This window comes from Epinephelus moara, chromosome 2, assembly GCF_006386435.1.
Source record: "Epinephelus moara isolate mb chromosome 2, YSFRI_EMoa_1.0, whole genome shotgun sequence".
Classification (NCBI taxonomy): Eukaryota; Metazoa; Chordata; class Actinopteri; order Perciformes; family Serranidae; genus Epinephelus; species Epinephelus moara.
This window is the reverse complement of record NC_065507.1, coordinates 16823012-16849202: the sequence shown is the minus strand read 5'-3', so window position 1 is coordinate 16849202 and position 26191 is coordinate 16823012. Positions and strand designations below refer to the sequence as shown.

General features: G+C 42.0%; 2 protein-coding genes across 2 annotated transcripts in view; both read left to right on the top strand.

The window, feature by feature from the left end:
* The window catches only part of alkbh8 (alkB homolog 8, tRNA methyltransferase), a 159187-nt gene that overhangs the window by 67141 nt on the left and 65855 nt on the right, over positions 1-26191 (top strand). The window lies entirely within an intron of this gene.
* Positions 1-26191, top strand: part of gucy1a2 (guanylate cyclase 1, soluble, alpha 2) — a 50225-nt gene that overhangs the window by 13468 nt on the left and 10566 nt on the right. The window contains exons 4-6 of the mRNA XM_050075046.1: positions 3024-3925; positions 21769-21981; positions 22729-23001. Of these exons, the coding sequence (XP_049931003.1) occupies positions 3024-3925; positions 21769-21981; positions 22729-23001 (1388 nt within the window). The remainder of the gene's footprint in view (positions 1-3023; positions 3926-21768; positions 21982-22728; positions 23002-26191) is intronic.

Genomic DNA, 26191 nt, shown 5'->3' with positions numbered 1-26191 from the left:
ACCTTCGACAAGAAGACGAGTTTCACGTGGTTCACAATGGGTAGATGCAAGTTTTTGGATGGATGGCTTGACAATACCGTATATAAATACTGGTTGGCCAAGGATTCCCAATTCACACACAGAGCTAGATGCAAGCTTTGTGTGAAATCATTTGACATCGCCAACATGGGGGAGAAGGCGAGTCTGAGCCACATGAAAGGAAAAAACGCAGACGTCTCGTTACTGCATCGCTTGCACCCAGAGTCCCAACCTTTTTGCCTCAGCCCAGACATTGAACTTTTTCAAGTTTTTATTTGCATGCCATTATGGTACTTGGCTACAATCGCCTATTAAGAATAATTAAATATGATGTGAAATATGATACACTGATATATTTACTCAGATGTCGCATATTCTCTGAAAAAAAAAAAAAAAATGCTGAGAAGTCTGGAAATTAGGGTATGGAAATGTATGGAATTTTGAAATTCCAAATGTGTAGGAACGCTGTTTTAATTTTGTGGTTTGGATCGATTGTACTGTACTGTGTTATTTTTATTACACGGCAAGACACTCAAAGGCACTACTTCTCTCTGTTTCTCCCTATGCATGTCCTTCAGTATTAGTACTGTTTGTTTATATGTGTGTGTGTGTGTGTGTGTGTGTGTGTGTGTGTGGACACTTACACAATCAAACAGAGCCATCCCCCAGAGGCTAGACCTCTAAAACATATTGTAGACACTTTTAATGAAAAAGGGAAATATGGTATCATAGCCTAGGTAGTGTGCATGCAGACACAAATATACAACTATTAACACATGCAAAAACAGACACTCACACACACACATACACACTGCATGACTCACTCTTGAGGCTTACACTGTCTCTATGGCCTAATATGAAAAAACACACACACACATTGTCTCTGTGAGTCACTCAGTACAGCTTTGTCCTCCCTCTGTAACATCTAAGATCTCTTCCTGCCTCTTATCTTCAGTATTTTACCTCCTTCTAGTCCTCCCTCTCTGTCGTGTTATTCTGTTATGCAAAGCCACCATCACTGTATGCATTAACTGCACACCACCTTTGTATTTGTTAACTCCTCTGTCCTTCAGTCATCTTCTTATCTCTGTTTATCTCCATTACTCTCTTTTTACAGCCATGCTTGCAATCAATGTGTTCTTAAAGCAGCTGTTTTAGACAGGCAGCAGCATGGCACACCATCTTTACCTTATACAGCCCTCATGTGTATTCTGCGGGTAAAGCACAAGAGCTCACAAATCGCAGTTTATCCATTTAGCCATCCATTTTATGGCACTTATCTGGATGTGAGTCATGGTGGCAGCAGGCTAAGCAAGTAGCCCAGACATCTTTCTCCCCAGTCACATCTTCTTGCTCTTCCTGTGGGATCCCGAGGTGTTCCCTGGCCAGATGGGATATATAATCCCTGCAGCATGTTCTGGATCTGCCTAGGGATCGACTCCCAGTTGGATGTGCCTGCAGTACATCCACAGGGAGGTGTCCAGGAGGCTGTGCTGCCAGTGAAGGCAGCTCTGCTCAAACCGCCTCAGCTGACTTCTTTTTGATTAAAATGAGCAACAGTTCTACTCTAAACTCTGATGTCCAAAGTCCGTCATTAAAGGTTAAGTCCTCCTATCCTACCAAGAAAACCCTTAATCTTCACTAGGGATGTCCCCTGGAAGTTGAGCAGTCTTTCCTTGTTTGTTTGTTTGTCAGTGTACTTCTGGGGATGTTTTAGTTCCCAGATTTAGCTGCAGGGTGAGCGCTCCTTGCTTTCACACTGCTCTGCGGTACAGGCAGCTGCAGACCCAGACCCAAGGCGAGTCTGCTGGAGTGTGATGGAGGCATCTGCCAGGAGGAAGATGGAAGGAAGCTTTGTCCAGTCAGACTCTGAGATAACATTATTTTCTCACAGCAACTTAATATGATACAGTCTCTGGCTTTTGTTTGATATCTTTCAGTCTTTAGCATAGTTAGCTTACATTAGCTCAGAGGGCTAACTTGGCTTGTTTACTATATTACATGAACGGTGCTGTCACCCTGAATGAACCCTGTTCAAACTCTATCAGGAAAGAGAGGAATGAATAGTGAAATATTCTTATTGAACAGCTAAATCCAATCCGACTGACATAATTCTGAGTTTGGTTCAACACTAACACTTTACAGAATAGCACCAACTTCAGCCCAACAGTTTGGTAAAATACCCACGTCACTGCCGATGCCATACTGACCTGGCTGTCAGTGTCATTTCTGAGCTGTCATGAGTTCAGTTTTGGACACGCATATTGCAAATAATATGTCTTTTAGCTGGTGAAGTGAGTTTTTTAAAGGCACAGTGATGTGTTTATAGGATTTGGCACTGTAGTCACTATATCCGCACACCTGCAGAACACTCCTAGACATGAAATACCAAAATTACTCCTGTGGTGTTTGTTTAAGCGGAGTCAGTTTTTCAAGTGTGGGTGCTATGTCAAAGTATGTAAGTTGTAAATGAGTGTATCTGTTTGTAACACCATTCTGAATTGTGTCTTCAGAGTTTGCTATATTTTCTGGTGTCAGGTTTTATTAATATTAAATGCCAGTTTTAATTTTGCCATAATCCTTTAATCCTTTTTCTTTCTTATTATTAGCAGGCATGTGACAAGATTATTTTATCTTATCAATATTCATTATTTTAGAGAGGCTTTGATGTTTGATTACATTGAGCACTGGTATTCTGTGGTTTTTATGCTTAAAATGATTTGTGCTGAATTGAAATCTTGATCTAAACATCATGGAGCAGAGGTAATGCTCGGCTTAATGTAAGGCAGCTGTAACCGTAAATTATTATATACTAAGTGGTCAAGTGCAGATTTAATGACATATCTCCTCAATCATACTGCTAATATCCATGTAGGTTTATATGTGTGTGTGGGCGGGTTAGGTGTATTGTGTATCAGTCTATGACGTTGATAATGTGTGTGTATCCTCAAAAGAGTGCTATTCTGCACCGCTGACATCAGTGTTTTGCTTCCTCTCTCTCACAGGAGTGCCATTCTGTGAGCTGCGAGAGCATTTTGGAGAGGAGTTCTTCGGCCTCTGCTTTGAAGAAAATGAAAGAGTGCTGCGGGCTGTGGGCGGCAACCTCCAGGACTTCTTCAATGGCTTTGACGCCATTTTGGAACACATTCGCACCTCCACGGGGCGCCGTGCCTCATCAGAGAGCCCCTCCTTCCAGTGCAAGGATCCCTATGAAGAGGAGACGGGGAGAAGAAAATTGGACAAAGTTGGAGAGAGAGATGGAAAAGGGAAGGTGTTGCTTCTTCATTGTTTCAACCCTGCCCCTGTTGTTGGATTGGTCATGCCGGGGTTAATCAAAGCTGTTGCCAAGCGGATCTTTCATTCAGAAGTTGAGGTGGAAGAGGTGCCACCTCTAACTCCCTTATTGCCTAATGAAGATACAGAACACACAGACGGTGACTCCACAACCCCCACCCCGACTGCGTCCCCCACTGCCTCACCCTCCTCGTCCCCTTCCCCTCCCTCTCCTTTTCCAACCTCTGTTCCCGCAGTTTGCTTGTCCTTCCAAATCCAGGAGACGAGCCCCCCTTCCCTCTCCTCCCTCCCAAATTCTGCCTCGGTGAGCACTAAACGCCCCCCACTCTCACTCTCCACCAACCCCAGTGATCTGCGCATAGGCCTGGCGACGTTTTGCCGTGCCTTTCCATTTCACCTTGTCCTGGGGCCTTGCATGGAGCTACTGCAGCTTGGAGAAGGATTGAGGAAACAGACTCGCATTGAATCTCACCGGGGCCTCTCGTTCAAGGACTTTTTTGAGATTGTCTCACCCAAGATGGATCCTTCGTTCCAGGGCATCCTGCTGAGGCTTGCATCCCCATTTACCATCCGTACCAGGCCTGATACCACACAAGCTGGCACCAAGGAGAAGGTAAAGATATTATACATAACAGACATGACACTGTTGCTCAGATCCTACTTTTCACTACATATTAAAAATAAGTATTGTAGTTTAAGTAACTGATTCGTAGACTGAAATCCAGTTTCAAATTTTAAATTATAAGGCTGCTGGTATGGTCCATTTTTTTAATTTATCAAAATAAAACCAGCAATGAATTTATGCGAGAAACAAGTATCATCTGTGTAGCCACAGGCAGACATAACTTAAGCCTCTGCACCATGGAGCTCCAGAAGTTATTTAAACATGTAAAAGGGTTAGGTTGTTACAGTGGGTGACATATTCCGTTGTTCAAATGAACATGACCGGGGTAGTTTGTTTGAAAAATGGGGTAGTTTATTTCACATTTTGCTAACACACAGGTTTCCAAAGTATTCTCCCTGGGAGGATGTTTGTCAAGACAAAGTGTAGTGTCTGTATGATGGAGGTGGTAACTCTGGGAGGCTATCGGTTATTTGCTCTAGTTCTTGGTCTTATAGGGGGAGTGACAGTATTGTTTCCACACCCGCAAGCCTGTGATGTTTTTGCATGGCAGGCATGAGGTTTGAATTGGTTCCAATTTGCCAGAAACAATTAATCAATCTGAGCTGTATTTTATATCCAGACTTTTATTGATTGGATGGTCTCCGCAGGCTCTCTATGTCGGCACCAAACACCCTGATACTAAATAGAAGTGACAGAAAGGAGATAGATCAGTCCAGCCACAGTGCTTTGCTGTGTGTGTATGGGTGGACGAGTTAGGTGTGTCACAAGTAACACACTCAAAAATGGGAGGATATGACTTTTAACAAAGAGTGCTCTAATGCACTATTCTATTGCTAGCCCCACTGATTCTGAGGGAGATCTCAGCTTTTAGTTTAACACACTTCCTCACAGTTATATTTACTGGTCGTCGAGGCATTTGAAGATTTGTTTTTATAGCACTGTTTCTTCTCTTCCTGTGCTGTGCATCTTTTAGTGAATTCTCCTCTAGTTCTGTGAGTGAACCAGGTGAGATAAGCCTCTTTAAGCGAGACCTGCTCACACTGCGAGGTCTTAAGCACACAGATTGTTTGGGCATGTCGAAGCACACCTGCTTTTTTTGCTCACGAAGGCAAAGCATCACTATGAGCAAAAAGGTGGGTGATTATGACAGGTATACGAATTGGAGGGTATGAAGGTAAATCGTTATCCTTTCATCACCTTTACTTGTCTCATTCTGTTTAAACACCTGTGCCAATTCACAGTGGTGCGAAATGGCATACCGAACGGGAGATGGCTTCTCTGAATAGGAAATAATATTATGTTATGTATCTACACAGTGGCAAGATGTGAATAAACAGCACCACAGATCTGCAGCCAAAGGCAGATGGTGCAGTTAAAAGTCCTGTCATGTTATGTTTTCCTGTCATAATGCTGTTTGCACAAGTCTCTGCCCTGGCACGTAAACAGAACCCACAGACAGCGAGCATACTCACACTGCACACAAACCAGCCAAAGGACACTTCTGAACAACTCTGATACAATTAGTGTTTGCAGATTATGAGAGGTTATTTGTTCTAGTTTGCTGCAAGATGGAAGATGATTAGGGTGTACTGCTGGCTCATTTCAATTCATTTCATGTCAGTGCCGTAGAGAAAGTCTCAAGTTCAGGATACAGAGTGCAACTTTATTATCATGCATGACAAATAAAAGCATCAAGTTACCATATTTGAGAATCTTGAGCCGGTAAATATTTGGCATTTTTGCTTGAAAAATAACTAAAACGTTTATTCAATTATCAAAATAGCTGCAGTTTTAGTCTCTGTCAAAAGACCAATCAATCGCATCTCTCCTATGTTATAATTCAATAATTTCCAAGGTTCTCAGCATAATTAGAAGTTAGTACATCACGACAACCATATGGGCTCCTCTCATGAAAGCTGTTTGCACTGCAGTGTGCAGTGTTTCATCTTTGTGTACACAGATCTCTAATTGGGTGATTTATGTCTTGCTTTGTCCAAACAAACCAATCCTGGGTTTAGTGCATTAATCTGAACAGATGACAACCAAACATAACTATGGAGGTTTACAAATTCTCCTTACATGCATGCACATAGATGCACATAAAAAGGCACTACGATGCCCACAGGCCACGTGCCCTCAGGAGTATAGCCGCAGGAATCCCCTCTTCACAGTCAGGCCTCAAGGACCACTACAATACATCGCCTTTCTAGCTGTCATCTGCTCTCAGTGTCTCTCATAAATTCACTATCATTATCTCTCCCTCTCTGCTGCTTTTTCTCTCACAATGCTTTCCCATTTCTACACTCAGATTTTCCCAGCTTTTTTATTTTCTCCCTCTTTTGCATTCAGACTAATTTAAAAAGGGCTTATAGCTGTCAAAATGGAAAAGTAACAACAATTGCTCATTAAATGCTTTCTCTTTCCGGAGTCTTCCCCTGTCTCCTGTTTCCACTTCTCTATGAGAGCGCGCTGATAAGACTCTACTCTACTTTTTTTTCTGGTTCACCTTGTGTCACTGGTCTGATTGCATATTATGGTGGTCGCACAGATCAGATCTCTTACAAAGATGTGTTCTACTGTAAATGTGAGTAAGCTTTTACAGGTTATGATGGATTTTCAGGGGTCAGAGAGAATACAGTTCTTATTTTACCACCCATTATCCACCCGTAACTTCTCCCTCTCCATTGACGGCTCCACTGTGCTCACCTCCCCCCATGTCCGTAACCTTGGTGTCATCTTCGATCAGACTTTGACCAATATATCAAACACATCACCAAAATCTTCCATCTCAGAAACACCGCCTGCCTCCGTCCATCACTCTCCTTTTCAGCTGCAGAGACCCTCATTCATGCATTCATCACTTCCAGACTAGACTACTGCAACAGTCTCCTCTACCGTTTGTCAGCCAAAACATTTAAGGCACTCCAGTATATCCAGAACTCAGCTGCTCGTCTCCTCACACACTCCTGCACCTGTGATCACATCACCCCCATCCTTCATAACCTCCACTGGCTCCCCATCCCCCAGCGCATCCACTTCAAACTCCTCATCATCACTTACAAAGCTCTACACAACCTGGCTCCCCCTACCTGTCCGAGCTCCTCCACCAGCACATTCCCTCTCACACTCTTAGGTCAACTGATGCAAACCTTCTGCCCCAAACCATGTGTGTTTTTGCCTTTTTAGATGCCAAATAAGTGGGATTGAAAATGTACCTGAATTACTGACAGGAAGTCCAATAAAAGGGTTGCATTTGCATTCAGGGTTAGCTGATGCATCCGTGCTCTGCTTCTGTGTGCTGACCATATATCTGTCTCATCTCTCACATCCTCAGACCACTGGTTGATAAAAGGTACTTCAGCACATTCATGCTGGTTTCACTGAGTCAGTGTAGATGCCTTTTCTATTCCCTTTTGTTCGTGTCACCAGTGATCAGACCTGGCGCTGCTGAAGTTTAAGTCAGACACTTGAAGGATTCGTGATGCGGTGTGTGTGTTTGTGGAGCAGTGTGGGTGGACATTGTTTTTCTTTATTTTTGTTGTATGAATCTTATGTCACCTGGGCAGAGAAGCAGAACAAAGAGAGAGAAGGATGGGCTGACATTTTCACTAGAAAGGGCAGCTAGAGAAGGCGACAGGCCAAGGTAAAGAGGCCACAAAAGACCACTCCGCTGTGCTGCACTGTGTGTGTGTGTGTGTGTGTGTGTGTGTGTGTGTGTGTGTGTTGAGTGTCCTGTAGTGGATTTTCAGTTTGACTTCTTTTCCTCTCTTCGCCCAGGGACATGGACTGTGCAAGAGACATCCAAAGACCTGCTGAAAAGGTCAAATCTCATCTCTCTGTGTCTCTATGCTCAGTGTGAGCACTGTGGTCAGCCCACAGGGGAGTGTACACAGGTTGCAGTTTCAAAAACTCTCCTTTAACCAGTACATAATTTTGTTCATCATGATTCCCTTGCACTACAGTTTCCTGTATCCTTAGTATGAATCCTCCTTTCCTAGTCTTCCTGTCTCAGTCAAACAGTATTGGAGCAGGTTTGGGCATACACATTAGCTTGTTGTTAAATCGGCTAAACAACAACACACAGCAAGTTTAAGCAAATGCATCAGGGGTAAAAAAAAAATACATGGAACTTAACAGTAAATGTGTGTTTCATCGTGCCACGCTTCACTGCTGAGTTGCTGAACAAACCCAGAATCACTGATTCATCAGGTCACTTTTAAGGACAGTTGATATGGGGTGCTGCTTTTGAAACCTGAAACAGAGCTGAACCAAGTTCAGAATTCCGAGATGCAGCCTTGAATCATATTACACGGACCTGAGTCAGACTCCAGTGACAAATTTGATGACTGTAGACTTAACTTGACAAAAAAAAGAGAAAATAATTGCTACTCCGCTCAGACTTTAACACCAATGATTCGTGACTTCACTTGGACTTGAGAGCCTTTTGACTTGAAAATAGTTGATATCTTCCCCCAAGCATAAAGAATTAAAAGAATGTTATTTACAGTGGACCACAAAGCAGTTTGTCTCCTTTCATTTCCTGAATCAACTCCCAGCAAGTTGACACTTAATATCTCAGATGATCCACTTTGTTTGAACCAATCTGATAGCATCCAATCCAGTCAAGTTGCAGGAGAGAACCATGAAGAATGAAAGCTGAGTTACTGACCGCCAGTTTGAAAAAATAAAATACAATTAAGATAATGCATACAAAAATAACGCAGTGGTGTTAAAATGGCATTATATGTACAATTCCCTCGGGGGTCAATAAAGTATTTCTGATTCTGATTCTGATGTTTGGTCAAGGGTTCGTAATGACTTGTTTAGGACTCGAAACCTAAAGTTTAGGACTTGGAACTTGCTTTTCCTGACTTGGGACTTCCCATCTCAGTCAGATATAAGCATACACTTTTATGGGTTATCAGATACAAGGTAACACCCTTACTTTCTGGGCTGTTTTTTCGGGGAGTCCTGTACCGTTGGCACTAGTCGTCCGTTTTTGGATTTTTTTTTAGCAGATCCAGTTGAATCGGACATGGCAGGGCCTGTCAGTGAATGAATTCACCCTGATTGGCAGTTTAGATCAGTGCATAAGAAGAGAAACGGAAGTGAGGAAAGTAAACAAGTGGCTAAAGTCAAGAGGGCATGAGGTAGAAACATTTGCCACTGAACTCTTTAGCAAAATGGTTTGTAATTGTTTGTGCTATTGTTTGCTATTGCACGGTAAATATACTTTGTTCTTACAACATTGGATTGTGTTAATGTGCAAACTGGCTACTAACTAGTATCTTGAATCCGTTCTGTTGGTCTTCTGGTTTCCCTTTTTAAATGATGAATACAGACAACTACCACCTGCTGCTATAGAGAGTTATTTCCTCTCACACAGGTGCAGAATGTACATGCTGGCTGGCCACTGACTGTAGTCTTCACAGTGTGTTAATGCACCTATTTTACCAAGACACAGGTGATGTGAGGTGAACCAACAGTCAGCCTTTATCACCACTAGTTCTTTGATGTTGGTTCGGTGTGTCTGGGCCTTATGAGGGAAAATGTAAATGTTGATGCTGTTTGTTTGGGCCAAACTGTGGATGTAGGTTTACTTGGATGCTGATATTTTCTTTCTCTTAAAAATAACAGGATGAATAAGACAGAGAATCCATGAATCACAACACCTGCCTCCACAGTAGTGATGCCATCTCTGTAAACATCCAAAAGCTCCCAGACTCTGTGGGTCATGGAGTCAAAATTCTGGTTAGGATGAGTCAGTGCTTTTTTTTTTTCATGGTGAAAGTCTAAGTGAACATTATGTGTGGAGCCGGAGCATAAACCAGTAGTTGCACTAGCTTCAGCTGATTTTTAGCAGTTGTTGACAAAATGGCATGTTCTCAGTATTCAGACACAAACTCTGCTCTTCTCTGTGACATTTGTACTCAGTGTAATAGGCTTGTTAAGAGGGGATGTTGAGGACGAGGACGATTTGTAAAGGCTGGGGAATACATGAGGAATCATCAGGGTGTTCATATTTGCAAAGTCATGCTTGTTATATAACGAATGTTACTGTATTGCATGTGTAGGGGAGGCTGGATGAGATTTGTTTGTGTGTGCATGTGTGCACCTGCGTGTCTGAGTACAAAGACGGTTTTGACATTAGCAGCACCTTTGATCTGTTTCGAGATAAATCACTGCTGTGGTAGTTTGTTCGGTGCAGAGTGCTTTGAAAATCACTGCCCTTTGTCTCTGTCTTCTCTTGACAAATTAACAAAAAACAGAGTGAATGAAAATACGAAGGAGGAGGAGAAAGAGGCAAAGAGACAAGGAGAAAACACCAAAAGTAATGAGCTTGAGAGATATTTTTAGTCTAATTGTTAAAGTAATAGTTTTCTTTTTTTAATGTACTCTCTCAGATTTACCACTTTAGCTGGATTAAAAAGTGATCCTGAAAAAGTAAGCACTAGCTTTCTACTGTTACAAAACTCCACTTGAGTTGGGCCTACGTCAACACTGGGCACAGAGACAACTGGAACATAAACAACATTTGTGGATTTACAGTGACGTTGATCAGCGTGCGCTGTCCCTGATGTGAAATGTCCTAAAATGGCATTTATATTAGTGCATAGAACTCCCCATGGCTTATGAGATAGTTAAGAGCATGATTGCTAAAGTATACGTTATTATTAGATGTTAAGGTTTCATAAAGTACTTAGAATTACTGCATGTCTTTCTTTCATAATTATTCCAACAGTTGGCCTAAAAATGTATGCTATAATATTTTTTTTAGTATATTAAGATACTCAACACATTTTTGGAGCATCGTTATCAACAATACATGTGAATAATAAGCAGTATGAACAGATTTGACTCGTAGCTTTGCTTAGCATCAAGTGTTTTGTCTTTGGAAGCTAAGTATAGACACTTTCACAGCTTGTAAATGATGATGTAGACGAGATGTGCACACATTTTGGCAACGGAAAAAGATCAAGTGGACTGCAACAGCTTGTAAAGCTATACAAGGGCACTAACCATTAGTAAGTGGCTCAGTACTCAGTGGCCTGATATGTACACCTTTTTAAATGAGAAACCTAGCGTGTACACCAGGGGGAAACTACGAGCATACAAGTCACTAGATGCTTACGACTACGTTATCTGTGGACATGTGCAGAACATCAAATTCCACAACATAGATTCAGGGTTCTGTGTGTTGAAATCAGAAATCCTTCCTAGTCAAAGACAAGGATACAAGATCACCGTGTATGACGGAAAACTACGATAGCTTGCAGCCATAGACGCCGCCGATTGCTCTGAAATGGTCGTGATCCTCTCAGAATCCCGTACATCTTGGGACCACCATTAGAATACCGATTCTGTACTGTCTGCACATGCAACAACCAAACATTTTGGTGCTGGTAAAATGTCTAATTGCAGCTTCATAACTTGTCTGAATGACTTGGGAAGAATGCTACTTCCGTTGCCAAAATGCGCATGCATCTTTTTGATGACGTCGGCTGTAAAAGGGTCTATAAGCACTGAGCATTTCCACTGACCTTTAGATTCCCTGCAGCTTTCCAGCAGCCCAGTAAGGAGTGTAAAGCCAAGAAGGTGTGCATCTAGTGGCTACAAGTCCTTAAAACTCACTTGGTGAGATCATCTCACCACCCTGCCTGCTCAGCTCTAGAGTCCTGTAGCATCTGTGCTAGCTAGGTTCCCATCACTATTAGCTTAGTTGGTGCTGGGCTGTGCGTAGGTCTCATGTCTTCAGATTTAGGGGACCAAAATTATACAGAAAAAAGTTTACTTGAGCTAAATGTCATTTTAAACACACAATTTTCTTCATGATGTTACATTTTGGCAGATCTGCACCATAGGTTTTGGCACTTCTCTCATTTTAAATGTTGAAGGGAACGGAGCCCTAAAACTTGACCAATAAGCGACAGCATGAAAAGCGTATTATTTTTGCATTAAAGGAAAAAACAATCATCAAACTACATGGCCAAGTTTCTTGTATGTAAAAGAAATATATGCGCCAAAGGTTTTTGATGCTATTTCTATTTCACATAGAAAGGACTGTTTTTTCCTTCATTAACTGGATTTTTAAAAGTTTATCTTCTAGATCCAATATCAATCTAGTGCAGACGGATTATGTCCTTCCGTTGTAGGATTATATAAAATCCTGAAGGATTTTCAATGTGACTCAACCAGTGCTCATAAATACTCATAAATAAATAACTACTCAAATAATCAACTCCTGATTGAATCACAGAATGAATTTACCTCACAGGTGGGATTTCTTTTCTTTCTTTTTTTTTAATATAGGCCATCAGCACTTTAAACTTCTCTCGACTCCATCATCTGAAACAGGAAGGTACAAGCACATCCCATGAAAATGTGCGCTTTGTTTTTGTAACATAGTGTTTATCTAGGCTACATGCTGTGTGCGAGTGTGTGCATTTGTTTCAGTGTGAGGGTGGGATGTAAGAGTACGGCAGAATATAGCCAGGGTCTGACAAGATAAGAGCATTGCAGCATTGTGTGTGTCTGTGTGTGTGTGTGTGTGTGTGTGTGTGTGTGTGTGTGAGAGAGAGAGAGAGAGAGAGAGAGAGAGAGAGAGAGAGAGGGATGAGAGAGGCTGACTCATTGACTCTTCGCTGCTCAGTGCTTGTTCATGCAAATGAGAGTGTGTTGACATGCCAGAGTCTGCTCACAAAAGACAATCCATTAGCTGTCCGTTCCACCTCCCGCTATCCTTCTCTCCATCTTTCTCTCTCGTACCTCAAGTCCAGTGTGCCTCTTTCTCCTCATGTATCTCACGTCTCCCTCTCCCCGTACTCCCCCTCTATCTCTGCCTCTATTTTCACCTCTGGCCCTTCCAGCTGTTTTTTTATCCTTTCCTCTCCCTCACTCCTTTTCATCTACCTTCAGCTTCTTTCCTGCCTATGGCAATCTCAACCTGAATCTGTACATTTAGATCATCTTGGTACAATGTGAACATCGCAGTGTGTGCTGCTCAGGCCTTGCTATTATAAGGCATAGCCACGTCTGCAGTACAATAAAAACCTCAAGTATAAATACACAATATGGATCCCACTGCGTGCTGTGATTGGCTAGTACTCGTCACGTTCACTTATTGAGGTTGGAGGAAGTTAGGTTTAGGGCAAAGAGGTCATGGTTAGGGCTAGCATTAGCCAATCAGTGATACTGTCTGAGATTAAAGTGGCAAATTTAGCCTATGTGAAAAAAATGTCAGGTGACATTGCATAAAGAGTAGGACTGCCCCGACTAAGAATTTTCCTAGTCGACCAATAGTCATCATTTAGAGCCATTAGTCGACTAGTCGCCCGCATGTTTATGATATTAATTTAATGATTAAATGATATGTTTTGGGCGGGGCAACGCAATGGTTTGAGTTGAAGGTGTGAGAAAGAATAGTATCAGTAACATTGTTAACACTGTGCTACATTACAGAGAAATACAAAACCGTACTAATGAACCTTCATTAATATAGGCCTATATTTTATCTACAAGTGCACGTCACACACTGAGCGAGCCGCCTGTTAATGACGCTGTGGGCTAATGGGCATGTAGCTACTTCCATGTTTCAGATGATACGTCATGTTTGTAGTCGACCAATGAAGATGAGTTTACATATCACCTTGGGTTCGTCCTTCACCTTCTCAAAATGATCCCACACTTTGGATTTCCTGCCCGACACGTTATTAACTAGCCTGTGGAATAACCGCAGGTACCAGCTCTGGAAATTAACGTGACTCCTGTCTGACTGCTGCTCAGCGCGGCCACTTCCTGTGTCCGTCCTTTCAAAATAAATTCCCATGATAAATTACCAAGGATGCCCAGGAATAACCACCCAGGTGTAACTAGCATTGTTGGCTACGGACATCTGATCCCATTTAATAAAAACGGAAATGATTGTAATTTGATTAAGACATGTCATCAAATAATTGTTAGCTAGGTTTGGAAAAGCATGGTACCTGCAAATGTTATTAATTTTTGAAGTAGCTACATACTGACAGCTTCACCTTCTCATTTTGGGCGAGATGTGAAGTGGATACATGTGTTACAGATATATTTGTGTTCAGATCTTAAATGTGCATTTACATGTAGTGGTTATGAGAAGAAAAAGTTTAGTCAATTCACAATTACTCTGTACAATTAAGTTAAAAGGGCAAGATAATTCAATTTACGATGTATTTTTCAAGGTAAATAACACTAGCATAGATTACTAATGTATTCATTTGATGATGTATTTAACCAGACTCCCAAAACCCCAATGTTTTTCTATTGTTCCAGCTCCATACAATCTGTTTCCATGCCTTGATATAATGCATTAAAACATTATAACAAGCATGGTTTATCTGTGAAGAATTCTCAGAGTTTCTGGTGCAGAACCTTGAAAAACTGTTATTTCTTTGTGGTGACGATGCAGCGACCTTGAACAAGGGCTCAGTGTAAATGTGTAACAGCCTGCTACAAAGAAGACTCACTACTACATACTGACTAGGACACAACATACTGGCCCTCTCTTACAGTTTGCTGTGTCTTTATCTGCTTTTGCAAAAATACATTTTACATGCCTTTCCTACTTTCTGCCTCCCTGAAGTTCAGTGGGCCATCTTCATTTCTCTTTTCTCTGTGTTATTCTTTCCCTCTTTCATCCAGCTATTTATTCCAGTGCTTTTATTTCTCATATTTTCTTCTTTTTTTAGCCTTCCCACCTCATTTTCTCTGCCTTCCATCTCTCCTACCCTTCCCCCTCTTTCTGTGTCGCTTTCTTTCCTAACCACTATGTTCATTCTGCCCTTCCTTCCTCCTTCATTCACTCACCTCCTCTTTCTCTGCGCTGTGATGACAGAGATGCAGGCAGAAGGAGAGGAGAGTGCTGAGTTTAACAGAGACGCACATCTAGGCCAACACAACTGCCTCCAGGGATGTGTGTATATATGTGTGTGTGTCGACGTATGTTTGTAGCTGTGCATCAGTGTGTGTGTGAGAGAGTTTGAGACAGAAAATGAGAGTGACAGAAGAACATAGACACTGAGAGTAAGGTGGTGAGACACTGGTATAATTATACCTACTGTACATGATTAAAAAAGCAACAACGGTTGTTAGATGGAAACTTCAACCTCCATTGTGTAACAGGAAAATGTAATGAAACAGTTACATAAAAACACAACAGCACAACAGTAGAACAACTCTGAACACTAATGGCAGTCTTGCAGTCCTGGAAGGTTATGCCGGTCCTGCGGGATGGCGTGATGAAGTTGCTGGTCCTGATGCTGTGATGCAGGGCAACCCACATTTGAGGCTGCAGTGTCCACAGACAGGGCACTGATTTAGTCTAGACTTCATGGTGTAACCTAAATATGGGGTCTTTTTAACGTTTACCTCATTAGGCATTGCTCCATTATGACACTCATTTAACGACATTTGAGGATTACAGCACCTGGTATACTGACACAACACCACTTTATCCTGTTAAAACAATTTTCATAACTTGGATTCATTTTTATGAAAAACCCTTTTGATTTGTTTGTTCGTTGGACCCTTACAGACTAAAGGAATATGAATAACTTACCAGGTAATCGATTAATGGACACATATTCTGACTTAATGACAGCATTAGAGGTTGGGAGTCACAATTGTTTTGTCTCTCTTGTTTACCAGGCTGCTAAATCTGAATGAATTACTATACTCTTTGGTGTTCAAGGTTTCTCCACATTGAGGTGCGATCTAGACAGCTAACTAACGCTAGCTCAAGCGTGTTGCCAACAACCTGATTTTATACACCCAACTGCTTGGCAAACAGACCAGGGTTATTATTTAAGTGTGTGTATGATCCATACTAGAAATGTACGTACAGACAAAAGCTCTAAATGGCGTGCGCCAAAAAAATATTCAACAATGTCTACAATCAGGCTTCCACCTCACCATCTGTGTCACCAGTTCCCTGTCTCTGAAATGTTCCTAAGTGTGGGTCAAAGTTTCTACCATCAAGTCTGCTTCTATAGATCACAACTTTTGCGTTGGGGGAAATGGCACACGCCACTTTCAGGCCTCATTTTGTGCGTACGCAATTTTTATAAATGAGACCCCTGGCATCTAATTGAGACAGGCCTTTATTTGTCAAAATGTGTAGCGACACCAGGCTAGAAAAAGGGACAGGACATTTAATTGGGACTTGGCTTTTAACTGAAGTTTTTATGGTAGATATTTAGAGCCATTTTCAATACCACTGAGAGCAACTGAATATTTTTATTAAAAAATAAAGATAACAAGGCTATAGCATGACAAGGACAACTTTTCTTAGTTCCAGAGAGCAGCAGAATGACTGTAGTAAACATTAACAATGACAAAGAGCAAGAGAGCGCAGCTGGTATCAGTGTAGTGAAACTGCAGAAAATGAGTTTTGAAGTCATTTCAAATATTCAGTATCAATAAATTCAGTGGTTCTCACCTGGTCCAGCCACGGGGTCCAGATTTCTCTGTAGTCATTAGTTCAAGGTCCACAGCATCATACTTGTGTTTGGCCATGTTGTCGAGCTAGTTTGCTGTCTCTGTTAAGTAGCTGTCAGTTCTCTCACTCACTCTAAAGCAGGAAACTGCACTTCAAAACAAAAGCTCTGTGCCAGAAATTCACCGTACTTCAAAATAACAAAATTGACACAGTCCAGTGTAACTTGCGGTCCATTCAGAGTGGACCTACAACCCACTTTTGGACTGTGACCCACCAGGGAACCAAAGGATAAATTGATAATAGTAACAAATCATTAATTGTTACTGTAGCTGTCCTATTTCACAAAATGTCACATCTATTTTTTTCCATCATATACACATACTGAATGTACAAAATATCAGGGACATCCTCCCGATACAGAGTTGCAACCCATTTTCTAAAATCCATTCGTCTCAAGGAATAAAAGATCTTTTCAAACCATTTTTTCCCATTTGTAATTGCTAAAGATTTAAAGGACAACATGGATCTTATTTTCGTAGTCTTGCTGAGATCTGTAGAGGTGGTAAAAAGAAGGAGAAAGATGCCAACCTGTAACTTGCCCTGTCTGACGATTGTAGCGATGTTGCTGCGTTCCCAGATCTCAGCTAACATTTCGGGTAAATTCCTGTCATAAATGAGTTTTTGAGTGGGTGTTTAAACTCCCACATGACACTGTGACTACTGCTGTGTTGCTGTGGCAGCGTGTGCAGATGTTAGGCATACGGTAAATGTGCTAGTAGAATAACCTTGCCTGTTAAACTACTGAATGAATATATGTGAGTGTGTTCTGAATCTGTCAGTTTGTACTAAGTGGATCACACCAGGCTGTGTTTGAGAGGATGGGTGTGTCTTGACCTCAGACCCTGTGGGTTGTCGGCAGTATGTGCATATATGTTTGTATGTGTGTTTATGTGTATGTATGTCAATGTTTCTGGGAAACAGACAGTCAGGGGCAGCATGTGTGTCTCCCCACTGGATGTATTCTGTGTGTGTGTAGATGTAGACTGTATGTATTATGCAGACCTAGGAGAGCCTTGTGCTATAAATAAAACAGGGCTGCAGTGTGCTCGCTGGCGGAATAATCTATCTGACACTATGGAGAAAGAGAGAGAGACAAGTAATTGAAGAGACAGAGAGGGGTGGGGGGGCAGCAATGAAAGACAGGTGAATACGGAGAGAGAACGAGAAACTAAAGAAAGCGAAGGAACGGGGGCAAGGACTGAGCAGGAGGAAGAGAAATCGTGCCCAGGGAGAGACGAGTGGCTTATCCACGGGGCTTCTCGTAGTTAGCACCATGAAACAGCGAAGAGTCATATTCAAAAGGGCAGCGATGTCTTTCCTCAACATCTCCTTGGGTAATCAGCCAGCCATGCCCGTTTCAATCTCTCTCTTCTGTATCTGCAAGGAACAAGAGGCAGGCTGTTTTGTTTGTACTCCTCACACCTTTGCTGAGGACATTCAGCAGGACCTTTGCATATTTGTCATCATGTCGAAGTGCTTGTGAGCAAAGTGTCGAGAAGCTAGTGAAACCAATTCTTATTCATCATTTGCAAATACTGTCAACAATAAGACTGCAACTGTTAGTAGATCTGCAGCCCATTATCTTCTGTTTGAATTTTGATTTGTCTCATAACTCGAATGCTTAATCTCAAAAATATTACATATGATCCTAGTTTAAGCATTTGTTGTTCTAAAATATGTGGATAGACAGTGTGGGTCAAACCAGAGACTATGGGCCCTATTTAGATGGTCTAAAGCGGACGGCGGAGGGCGCATAATCCATGTCGCGAGTGTCATTGCTATTTAGATGCAGGTGCAGTTGTCATTTTCACGCCCTGCGCCCTCGTCGTCTAACTAGCAAATGAACTTGCGCTTCTCTGGGTGTGTTGGTCTAAAAATGAGGAGTGGTCAGGCGCAGTCATGGCGCGTTGCTAGTTAGATGACGTAAAAAGCAAATGCGCCAGTGACCAACAAAAACCTGGTCTAAAGTCAACGGCGCAGTATTTCGCTGTTAAACAAGTTAGTAATATGCGTCTCTAGGCGGGTGCACAACGCGCGTGCACTCTGCTCAGACACACACGGAGCAGCCACACATATGCAAAAGATAACAAATAAAAATATGATTACAATGTGAAAGGTTATTATTGTGCACATTAAAATGTTTATCAGAAACACGTCTTAATGGCCAGTCATTAATCAGAATGATCTAACTGCAGTAATAATGATCATCAAAATTTGTAATAATAACAAATGAAATTGTGAAATCCTCAGGGAGCTTGGGTGCCTGTCTGCTGTCCACGTAGATCTGGTTCTGACGGGCCTTCACCTCCTGCACGAGGAGATCCGTCTCCTCAGCTATAAAACCACCTCCTGCACGAGGAGATCCGTCTCCTCAGCTATAAAACGCTCACTCTTTCCAGTTGGTAGGTCCACCATCTAACTAGCTCTCTGCTGTACGCTCCAATCACACCTCTTTTAAAGGGAATGAGAACTAGCTCTCTGCTGTACGCTCCAATCACACCTCTTTTAAAGGGAATGAGAGATGACACTCTGATTGGCTTATTGAATGATATGCCCAAAACACACCCATGACTAATTCACAGAGTAAGTCCAACCCTTTTAGACTCTCTGCTATGGTGCACAGTCTAAAAACATGCTGTCTAACTAGCAAGTGACTGGGACACGCCCATGTGCCGCATGCCTGGCGCTTCGCGTTTTAGACCATCTAAATAGGGCCCATTACGTTGATGACAGGATTGTCTCCTTAATAACTAGGTCACCAGTTTACTCAGTTTTTACAAGCACTCTCCGTACAGGGCAGCATGCATTATATATTAGGCCTCCCATTGCTAAATTAAATTTACTGTCAGCCTAATCACAGTAATCTGCTCTTGCTGTAATCTCGTTGTATGTGCAACATTGTGTGCGTGTATACATTAAAGCAGTGGTTCCCAACCATTCTGAATGGACTGCAAGTGACTCTAAAATGTATCGAGTTTGTAAAAAACTACATGTATTTTTAAGTACAGTGATTTTCTGGCACAAAGCTTTTATTTTGAAGTGCTGTTTCCTGCTGTAGAGTGAGTGACAAACGGACAGCTGCATAACAGAGACAGTAAACTAGCTTCACAACAAGGCCAAACGCAAGTATGATGCTGAGTATATTAAACTGTGTGGACCTTGAACTAATGACTAAGGAGAAATCTGGACCCCATGGCTGGACCAGTTGGGAACCACTGCATTAAGTGTGGATACATGACCTGAGCCAGGCCGGGTTTGAACAAATATTTACAAATTATGCTGAGGTTCAGGTCTGGTTTGGCCTACTTCACATGTTGATTCAAGTTCTTTTTGTGAAAATATGGTGTAAAAATGATGGAGGCAAGCTGTAACCATGGTAACAACCATTGCTTGACAGGGTGACACAAGCTCAGTGTTTTAGCTTATGTTAAGTGCGTCCGCTTCAGGTCGGTTTGGGCATAAAAACAGAATGCCTGCCAGGTTTAGGTCAGGTTCAGTTACTACTGTCTAGACAGGGGTTATGTTTGGATAGAAATCAAGCTGCACTCTAGTACACCTGTGGTTAAGTATGTGTGTGTGTGCATAGGCATGGGTTTGTGCGCAGGCATGTAAGCATAGAAAGGTATGTTTGTGTTCAATATGTTCATAATTTGTATGCTTGTAGGCGCATTTTCCAAAGATTCAAGATTCAAGATTCAAGACCTTTATTTGTCCCCGAGAGGCAATTGATTCTGCCGCAGTAGCAATAAAAACAACAGCAACAAACAACAATGACAACAACAAGGCAACAGTCACATAAAATCAGTCGTACCTAAATAAATAAAAACGCATACTTGAATAAAATATGAACTAATGATGATGCTACCTGTACTGTACAGAGTTAAGCAGTGAGATGGCAGAGGGTATGAAGGAGAATTTGTATCTGTTAGTTTTGGCTAATGGTTGTCTGAGACGGGAACCAGAGGGCAGGAACTTAAATTCTGAATGCAGGGGGTGAGTGCTGTCGGACATAATGGATTTTGCCTTCTTTGATAGCTGGTTATTGTACAGATCTGAAAGGGTTTTTTGCTGAGTGCCAATGATTTTACTGCTGACTTTTGTTATCTTGGTTAATGAGTTTTTCTGTTTCAGATTGAGTGATGCAAACCAGCAAATAAAAGAAAAGGTGACAACAGACTCAATAAAAGATCTATAAAACATTGTCATCAGAGATCTGTCGACCTGGAACTTTGCCAACTTCCTTAGACAAAACAGACGCTGCTGGCTTTTCTTGATCGGCATGTCGGTGTTTCCCTCAAAAGTCAGTTTATCGTCGATTATGATGCCCAGGTACTTGTACGAATCGACAATCTCCACAATTTCTCCATTTACAGTGGCGTTTACAGGGGCAGGGTGGTTGCATCTAAAATCAATGCACATGTCCTTTGTTTTTGTGACATTCAGTTCCAAAAAGGCTTCATTGCACCACTTTAAAAACTCATTTAAAACGGGACCATGGGACATTTCAGTGTCATTTAACAGGCTTACAATAACTGTGTCATCTGCAAATTTAACAATGTGATGGTTGTCAAATTTACTACGGCAGTTGTTTTTTAACAATGTGATGGTTGTCAAATTTACTACGGCAGTTGTTTGTGTACATGATATAAAGGAGAGGAGAGAGAACACAGCCTTGTAGGGATCCAGTTGATGCTTTTGATAGAGTGGATATGTGCTCATTTACTCTAACCCTCTGAGACCTGTCAGTGAGAGAGTCCAAGATCCAACCCACAATGTTACAGTCCAGCTTGAAATGTTCGGTGAGCTTTTCCACCAGCAGGTGGGGCTGAATCGTATTGAACGCTGAGGAAAAGTCCACAAATAACAAAGGCAAATCTAAAGTTGTTGCCACAATATGACCTTGACATGTTTCCGTAGACCTGCAATGAAGTTGGTAAATGGAAAAAATAATTACATATTTAATTAGCTATATATTCAAGAGTCATTCTTAAATCACTCTTATACACCTAAATTCATGTAGGGAGAAATTATAGAAGAAAATACAGTGAATCATTATTTGTTAATGACCTACGTTGGAGCACATTAGTTCAAGAAAAGCAAGTATCAGGTTGACATGACATCCATAGTAACGAGAGGCCAATAATGAGCATGCTGTCTAGATCTCACAACCTGTCTTCCATCCCCCCTCTCCTCTGGCTCAGTGTATTTCTGCAGGATTGTCTGTAACATTTCACTTTCTCTAAGTGAATATCTATAAAAAAAATTAAGATTCACTTTTAATTTCTCATTTGATTGCTCCTCACAGGTCATGGAGTTGAAGGGTCAAATGATCCATGTGCCCGAGTCCTGCTCCCTGATGTTCCTGGGCTCGCCTCGTGTTGATAAGCTGGAGGAGCTGATGGGCAGGGGCCTCCATCTGTCAGATATCCCCATCCACGATGCCACACGGGACGTTATCCTGGTGGGGGAGCAGGCCAAGGCCCAGGATGGACTAAAGAAGAGAATGGACAAACTTAAGGTAGAGCGGTTGGTGGAATATATTTGTTTGAATTTACAGTAAGCTCATCACATACACTAGCTTGTGTCACAGCCGAGGCATTACTGGTAAAATCATTTGTTGTTAGGTTCGCAGGCTTTAATTACAACTAAGCCTTACTAACAGGCCACAGCATACACTAAACGACCAAATGACAACCTGCGACCATGACACTTGAAATAGTGAAAATGCAAAAAAAAAAAATTCAGTATGTTTGGTAGCTTTATATTTTTGTTTTCCATCATGTGAGACGACTCACTGAAGCGAACATGTTAAATCCAGCGTATCGGCTGATTCATGATGGCTGGAAGAACATGGCTCCCGGGACTTGCTCTTATAATTTGCTTTCAAAGTACCCTTGAGCAAGCCACTGAGTCTTGACCCAATCCTATGCATCTGCTCGCTGCAACACTCTCACACTGCGACTACTCCCCCAGGCCGCTGTTATAAATAACTATATCTTAGTTGACTTGCCTGCTCGAACAATGGTATAGCACTGCATCAGGCAGATTTGGCATTAAGAAGCTCGCCCACAGACACAGTTATGCATATGCAGATACACACAATCAAAAATGAATCAAACTAATACACAAATACATTTACGTGCACCAGCAGTTTTAATTTGGTGCAGTACTCCCACATCTCCGCATCGTTGTCATCAGTGCCTTCATCAAAGCAAAGCACACAGAACAAAACCCCCTAATCTCCTTCTCGTCTCTCTCCTCCCAGGCCACATTAGAGCGGACTCACCAGGCGCTGGAGGAGGAAAAGAGGAGAACCGTGGATCTCCTTTATTCCATATTTCCAGGTGATGTGGCACAGAAACTGTGGCAGGGCCAGCCAGTGCCTGCTCGCAAATTCGATGACGTCACGATGCTGTTCTCAGACATCGTGGGTTTTACTGCTGTGTGTGCCCAGTGTACACCCATGCAGGTCATCTCCATGCTGAATGAGCTTTACACACGATTCGACTACCAGTGTGGCATTCTGGATGTTTATAAGGTCAGTAGACAGAGAGATGCACACATCTTCTTTATGTGATGTAGTAATACCTGCTGAGATAGGATGTTGGGATGATGTGAAATACACTGGGAGGGTTCTGTACTGTGAAACGACGGGGTATCAGTTAAGGAGGCTTGATGTGATATACATAGCAGCAAACAACAATTATGTAAAGTGTATGTAAAGATGTAGTGGAGTAACGGTGCCCTGAGCGGAGAATGAAGTCACGCTGTCTCTGTGTGTGCATGTGAGACCCCTGTGTGTGTATTCCACTGGCTAGCTATTCACCACTACTCTGCACTGCGCTCATACAGTGGTTAGTGCTGATATCAGGATGGGGTCGTCACAGAGGCGTAGCCCCCACCCTCTGGTTTCCCCCCGGTTAACACCGTTAGCTCTGTCAGCACTGTTAGCAACATTAGCTGCATAAGCCCAAAAGCCACGTCCATGTTGAGAGCCATGTGCAGACAACCTCTAAATCAAAGATAGCTCTGAATATCATATGTATTGGTTCATGTGTACACCTGTGTTGAATAAGGTCACCACAAAAGTTTCCCAGGAACTTAAGCCATATTTCCACCAAACAATTTTGGTGTAGCATCCTTCATGTAGAACCAGAAAGTAACCCATGCAGACATGTACCTAAACCATAGATCTATTTAGAGTTTCCTTCGCAGACTCTTAAATGTAGGCAGGGTAATTACCAGATGGTAAGAGCCTCCTCACTGCGCCGGCCAGCCCTCGCTGTATTTCCTCTTCAACGATGAAGCAGAGGAACGTCTGCACCTCCCTGATCATCCACAGAATGTGGTTGAACACCGATGTTTTCGGAACAAAAAAGTCTTGAGTGTTTATAGTCTCTATAATCGATGGGATATTTTTTTAAAAATAACGTGTTTGTACATTGAGTCCTTCTAGAGCAAGATTGGAGGTTCTCTCTTGACCAACTGATAGACTGCAGTGTTTCTAACTCCACTTTTTAGGACCGGATTGGTATGCTAGGTACCTCAGCAGAGGAATAATGAAAAACAGGATGGAAAGGAGTGGTTCTGTTGGTACCATCCACAACTTTTGATAATGGAAACACAAAAATAACCGTTCTAATATGTGACGAACTAAATTAAACCGAACCAGACTGCTTGATGGAAACAAGGCTTTATAGAGCCTCCTCTCCATGGGGTCTTCAAAGTGTCACCATCTGTCTCTGAAACTAAATCTTTAGGTTGTGCCATTGTCTGTGCACAGGATGTATTTTTTTTTGTGTGTGTGTGTGTGTGTGTGTGTGTGTGTGTGTGTGTTCTCTACATGTGAATGCGCTATCATGAATAGGCGAGCTTGAGCTTGTGTTGTGGAAAAAGTAACTTATTAATGGCCAGTCTGTGGGAGCTTAACAAAGATGTGTCAATATTGTCCATCTGACAGTGTGGCCTAGTTACAGTCTTCACTGTAGGCAACCGTCCATAGAAATAGAATTTTATTTCTATGCTGCCATCTCTTCCTCCTTTCATCCTTACTTTCTCTCATCAGATCAGTATTTCTTCTTGTTTTAACTCTTTCCACCTTCCTTCTTTCCATCATCAGCATCATCTTTACTCTCTATCTCTATACCTCAATCCCTGTGACATCACCACATACCTGCCACTTTCCCCCCTCAAAAAATGCATTTTTTCCTGTGTTATCTCTCAGAAATGTCATGTACTGTATCAGATGCCTGGAGAAAGAGAAGAGGAGATACAGAGAGTGTTTATGTGTGTAGCAGTTGCAGAGTGAGTGTGTATGTGTAAGAGAGAAAGCAGGAACAGGAGGACATGGTGAGAAGATTGGCGCACTCATATGTTGCCATTGTCATGGTTACTGTCGAAATGATTTAGCCGGTGGCAGGCCTAAATGAGAGCAGTTTGTCTCCTAGTTTTCTTTCCCCCTCCTCTCCTTCTCCTCTCTTGTGCAATCTATTTTTCTTTTTTGCTTTAAGGACTGTGGTAGCTGCTGTGACAGCTAGCTCACTCCTTCAACTGGAAATATGTGAACACATCCATGAAAGTGAAACTCCTTGTTTTGCTTTATTAACATGCATTTGAATTTGGCTTTGGGAAGTAATTCAATTACTGCAGTCTCTGGCATAATAAGCTCAAACGTGTGGAAGCCTCTCGCCCAGACTTTCCAGTGATCGTGGCAGCAGTGATCGTCTGTTAAATCAGTCTGTAAATAATATTTTGACATTATTATTATAATCATTATTACTTTAATGGCATCCGAAGATATTGATGCGTTGAACAGGTGACAGTCTGCGGTCGTTCTCAAAACACACTTCTGTCACACACTTCAAAAGCAACTTTCAATAATTTATTTTACGAAACGGGGGAAACAAACGTGAACAAAAACGGTTCCATAATTCATATTAAATTCAAAAGATAACGAAAAAACAGCTACAAGTGAGAGGGAATAGTGATAAAGTGGTCAAACTTGGTCAAATCCACAGCCTCAACCCATCCGACACTGTTAGACTGACTCACCAGCAGACATCACTACATGAGGGTATACAGTATTCAGTACTTTGCCAAACACTTACCATGCCATGCCATGTGGCTAATTGCAATCAGGGGCAAATCAGGGGCAAACTGCACTCAGCTGCCAAACTTTGTGGGCATGTTTGCGCTGGTATATCATTAGCGCAATGTCCTTTGTGAATAGGACGTTAAGACGGAGCAAACTGCGGGTGCAAGTGAAGTGCAATTCAAGGTGCTATCAGCGGCCGCAGCTCATTCTTTGTGAATTAGGCCCTAAGTGACATGGTCTCTCATCTGCAGCATAAACAAGCCACAAATAATTTGTCATGAAGTTCAGATAATAATGATGGCACTGGATTAATCCAAGCATCTCTCCCTACCAAACCATTAACATTTCACACCCATTTTTAGCTTAAAGCTAACTTTGGCACACTAAAATGCGTCAACCATTTATGTTTAAAGGAATACTTCATCCACAAAATGATCATTTGTATATCAATTACTCACCCTGTGTTACGTTGAATTTTCTGACATGCCTCCACGGTGAACAAAGAATCCAGAAGCAGAGAAAATTCTTGATGAACTGAAGTAAAGGAGGCCACGTTGAACAACAGCAAAACCCTCTCGTTACTCATGCAGGATAATCTAAGTCTCATTTCTAGTCGTATGATCAGTACTTCCCA